Source organism: Pygocentrus nattereri, chromosome 28, assembly GCF_015220715.1.
Source record: "Pygocentrus nattereri isolate fPygNat1 chromosome 28, fPygNat1.pri, whole genome shotgun sequence".
Taxonomy (NCBI): domain Eukaryota; kingdom Metazoa; phylum Chordata; class Actinopteri; order Characiformes; family Serrasalmidae; genus Pygocentrus; species Pygocentrus nattereri.
In genome coordinates, this window is record NC_051238.1 from 3,249,122 (window position 1) to 3,254,121 (window position 5,000).

General features: G+C 39.9%; 1 protein-coding gene across 4 annotated transcripts in view; it reads left to right on the top strand.

The window, feature by feature from the left end:
- LOC108412671 (choline transporter-like protein 5-B) overlaps positions 1-5,000 on the top strand; it is an 87,311-nt gene that overhangs the window by 71,935 nt on the left and 10,376 nt on the right. For all 4 annotated transcript variants that reach the window (XM_017684798.2, XM_017684800.2, XM_037535909.1 and 1 more), the window contains 3 exons: positions 709-812; positions 2,163-2,236; positions 3,599-3,669. In XM_017684798.2, coding sequence (XP_017540287.1) covers positions 709-812; positions 2,163-2,236; positions 3,599-3,669 — 249 coding nt within the window. The remainder of the gene's footprint in view (positions 1-708; positions 813-2,162; positions 2,237-3,598; positions 3,670-5,000) is intronic.

The following is a 5,000-nucleotide window of genomic DNA, read 5'->3' on the forward strand; positions in this document are numbered from 1 at the left end:
TGCGGACCGCTGTTTTCAAGTTGCCACGTCGGGGTTGCCAGATTGGGTGGGAGATCAGCATTTTATTTTTAACATAGCAGTGATGTATTTTTATTACTTTGTAGTGTTTGGGTAAAATTTTGTTCCAAAGCAAAATAAATAAAAGCAATGTATGCAAAACAAAGATTTAGTATATTATTATGGATGTTTTTATTAACATTTTTTCATTGTAATAAATTTTTTGAACTATTAAAAAATGCGCAAACAGGGGGCGCTGTTCCTGTCTTTTGCTCAAGAATCACTAAATCCATCACTTTTTACCAAAAATGCTGTCTGCGGACCGCTGTTTTCAGGTTGCCAGATCAGGGTTGCCAGACTGAATATAATCAGCATTTTAATGCAACAGTAGTTTCATCACTTTTTACTGTTTCAATAAGGTTTAAAAAAATGCAACAGTGTTATAAAAAATATCTTAGAAAATACTCGATAAAATGCTGTGAGTGAAAATATTCACTACTTGCCGTCCCAGATTATCATAGTCCTGGTTCTCTGCAGCAGCGCTGCGAGTTCGCCGGTCTCGGGGCGGACGCTGGTGTGAGTGTGAGAGCGGCGAGAGGAGAGCAGAGCCTTTGTAGTGTGATTCTCCAGATGTTTGAGGTCTGTCTGGAGGGACTGTGCTGAGGATAATGACTGTTTTTCCTGATCTGCTCTTCTCCTGCGCCGTCCCAGGTGCTCATAACGCGTTTGTGCGCTTCCTGCTGTGCTGTATGAAATGCTGCTTCTGGTGCCTGGAGCGTTTCATCAAGTTCATGAACAGGAACGCATACATTATGGTGAGTTTCATTCAGACTGGCTGCTTTTATGTGCAGGTATTTAGTGTTTTCTCTTCAGAATTCAGGTCATTAGCTCCACGCCAGCCCCATGTGAGATGAACAGGGTGCGTTAGACATGAGAAAGCGCTAATGCACACAGGGCAGCCAATCATAACGGAGCTCAGTTACGCATGTCAGTCTTGAAGGCACTAAGGGATAAAGTGAGGTTGGAGAATGGTCAGATAGAAGTAAATTCAGACTGTTTTGATATATAAATCAACACATATGACATATGTGGGGGTGGGGGTGGGGGGCATGACTGAAACCCCTCCCTCTTACAATCTAACACCCTATAAATTCACATCCTCACCTTCCGTTCCCGTGGCGATGAGTTTGCAATCCCCACCGCCCCGCCGCCCTATCTCCTCCCTGTTCCTCAGTCCTACATCAGTACTACTACAGCTATGAGGGGGTCTAGCCATAGGCAGAAGCTGCTCAGAACTCCAGCTCAGGTTCTCAGAGTTCTCCCCCTCCCTCAGTCAGTCTTCCCTCATACTACCACCGCCATGTTGAAGGCACAGTCTGAACTCACAATTATACATATTCAGACAAGTAAGGAAAAATGCAGAATACAGAATGGCTTTTACTAGGGGTGGGCAATATGATCATATTTTATCGTTATCGTGATAAATGATGTCACAAGGCACTTTTCTGAGCTAACTACATGTGAGCAAAATTAGGCCTGTTTAATCGGATTCACAGCAGTGTGTTTGTAAAACACTGAATAAAAATCATTGTAGTTATTATTAGTATTATTATTTCTGTTGTTGTTGTGTTTTATACGTGGCTTTACAGGTCCTATTTTGTCTGTTACAAGTTTTTAAATCTCAGAAAAAAAAATTCTTATGCATATTGTGTATCATGAAAACGCTTTGAAGTATTGTGATATAACATATTAGCCATCTCAGCCCAGCTTCTACTGTTTTAGCCCTAATAATTGACTTTAGTGCTTGTGTTTAGATACCAGAGTGTCATACAGTGTCAGAAACCACATAATCAAGTCTGTTAAAGATCCTGAACAACTACACACAGTTTGAGTAAATGCAGTTAGCATGATGCTCATTGGTGAGTTGTAAGCTTCTGTTTTTTTTTATGTTGCTTATTAACTCCAGTGCTAAAAATAAAGAAGCAGGCTTCATACACATGCCTCAGCTGATTGATTGCATTTTGGCTACGAGGAGAAGTTGGATCTCCTGGGATCAATAGCTTTAGCACTATTATTCTGATATTCAAGTGGCGACTGAACTGAATGGAGGCACAGCCGGATCTGTATTCCTCCACTGATTGGTGTGTCGTGCTGATTCTCCTCAGATTGCGATTTATGGGAAGAATTTCTGTGCCTCAGCGAGAGACGCTTTCTTCCTGCTGATGAGAAACGTGGTGAGGTAAGAGTATTATATACGAGTTATCAACAGAGAGTGTGAAGAAGGCTTTTCCCATAGAGAACACTAGAAAAACCATACAGCGCTGCAATAGTTTAATTTTCTATTTTTACTTTTTTGTAGTTTTAAATGAGTCTTTCTTTTAATATCTTATATTTTTATATTTTATATTAGCCTGTATTTTTGTTTAATTCCCAGTTGAATCTTTTTTTTTTTTTTTCGTCAATGACGATAAAAAATCTTAAACCTTGAAACCTGCAGACAACACTGCCGTGGTTAAAAAGGCTGTCAGCTCGACAGGAAATGTTTAAACTAATTAAATGATAAAGACATGTGACTTGATTTTCAAGTAAAATCAGGCTTGATAAAAATCCTAAACATTAGTTCAAACTGACTTAAAAGCTCTAAAACCTAAGCAACCCCAGAGCAGAAGCATTCCTTTATAGGCTTTTATTTTCTGGCAGGAGTCAAACTGTGAGCGGGTGATAGAAAACAAGTCATTCAAGCAACGTTTTGTTTTAGAATAAAATGGCAGCTTTTATTAAGCTCGACAGTAAATATTTAAACTAATTATATGATAAGGGCATTTGACTTGATTTTCAAGTAAAATCAGGCTTGACAAAAATCCTAAACATTAGTTCAAACTGACTTAAAAGCTCTAAAACCTAAGCAACCCCAGAGCAGAAGCATTCCTTTATAAACAAGTAATTTAAATGGCATTATTAATTGATTAATCTACCTGTTATTTTAACTCTTAATCAAGTCAATCTTTTCATATCAGAGGCCAAACCAAAAAACAGACTTAAACACTAACAAACTCTGCTCAGCCTTTCAGATACCCAAGAGTATTTTATTATAAACCACCTCAACCACTTAAAAAAGATGGCACTTCAAGGTTTCTTTACTAAAGACAGTGGTCTTAATTAGAACCACCAAGTTCTGTGTTCATTTGCATGCTTTAAAAAATTGTTAAATGTTTTTAGAGGTTGATGTAGAGTGTTTTGTATTTGGTTCTGTGTAGAACCTTATTGAAAATGGTACGTTTTTGGTGCTAGAACCATTTTCTAAAAGGGTCTATGTAGAACTCATGGTTCTAAACCATTGTCTTTACTAAAGAACCCTTGAAAGCCATTTCTGTAAGTGTCTATAATAAGATCGAATTATGAAATGTGTGTGGATATAAAAAATGAATTTGATTACTAGTAGATTAGTAGTTTTCAGTAGTCAACTTATTTATTCTTGCTTCATTTCATTTGTTGATGCTTGTACTTGTGCTCGAGTAACTGTTCACTACAGTAGGAGTCATGTTGAGTAATTGTTCCGCCCCAGTACTACGGTGTGTATGCGTGTTTCTTTGTTTTGCAGGGTGGCCGTGCTGGACAAGGTCACTGACTTCCTGCTGTTTCTGGGGAAGCTGCTGATTTCGGGGAGCGTTGGTATGTTTCTCTTTCTCTCTCACATGTATGTTTTTTATGAAAGGCACTACAGAGGATTTAGGGAAATGGCTATGGTTTCATCTCACTTGAGCAATGAAGCACTAAACATTTCGTTCAGTGTTTCTTCCCTTGTGGGGTTCAAAAATGACTACTTTAAAATTACTAAAATAAGTTCTAGTCATATAAGTGAAGGACAGGCCTTGGGTTGTTTGTGTAAATGACGTAGATGAATCCTCTTACCCAGGAACAGGTCTTGATTGTTTGTGTAAGGGAGTTTTGGACACAGGAATGCACCTGGAGCTTGGAGTGGCCAGCAAAATTGCTTACATGGCAAAAGACGAAGGCAAGCTGACCCTCAAAGAGCGAAGTAAGCTGATGAGAACCGGCAAAAAATGGGTCAAAATGATGACCTTGGCCTGGTACCGCCAAGCTGGGAAAGTTTAAAAAGAATAGATCCCGTGGTTGGAGATAAAGGTTTCCAAGGAAAGTGTCAAACTAAGAAATAACGGGAACCAAAAGTGATTCAAAGTCATATAGTAAGGGACGGGCGGGGTGATGAGCTCACCCCGAAATAGGATATAAAGAAGGATGCTTTGTGATGATCTTTGCATGTGTGGTTGTCTGGGAACCGTCTTGCCACCTGAAGCTCAATAAATGGAGGGGGCCTTTTCCTCCCTTCCACAAGAAGTCAGCGGCTGAAGTGTTTAATTATACTTTCTTTTATTTTTGCTTGAATACATAAGTGATTAGACAATAATAGAACAAAATCACAGTACAGAATAGTCTTAGTATTTAAACCTCATAAGTCGGGGCTTTGGGCAAGGAGAAATTACCTCTTGGTCACGACACCCTCCAAAAGTGTTTTGAGTGTCCTTCTTTTTGCTTACCTTGCAAGGCACATCCCTGAACTACATTTGACCAGTGCATCAACACGAAACCCCCTCCATAGCAACCCCCTAGCAACACCCTAGCAACCATGGGGAATACCATTGAAACTGCTAAGCAACACCCTAGCAATCACCTTGGATGCCTTTGCAACCATCTAGCAACACTCTAGCAGTCATCTGGGATATCATAGCAGTTGTCTAGCAATACCCTGGCAACTACACCAAGCAACACCATAGCAATCATAAGGAATACCATAGCAACTTCCTAACGATACTCTAGCAATGACCTGGGATATCATAGCAATCACAGCGCAACAACTTCACAACCATCTGGGAGACCATAGCTACTGCCTAGTAACACCCTTGCAACCACCTAGCAACACCTTTGCAGCCACCTGGGATACCATAGCACCCACCTAGCAACATCCTAACAACCATCTGGTG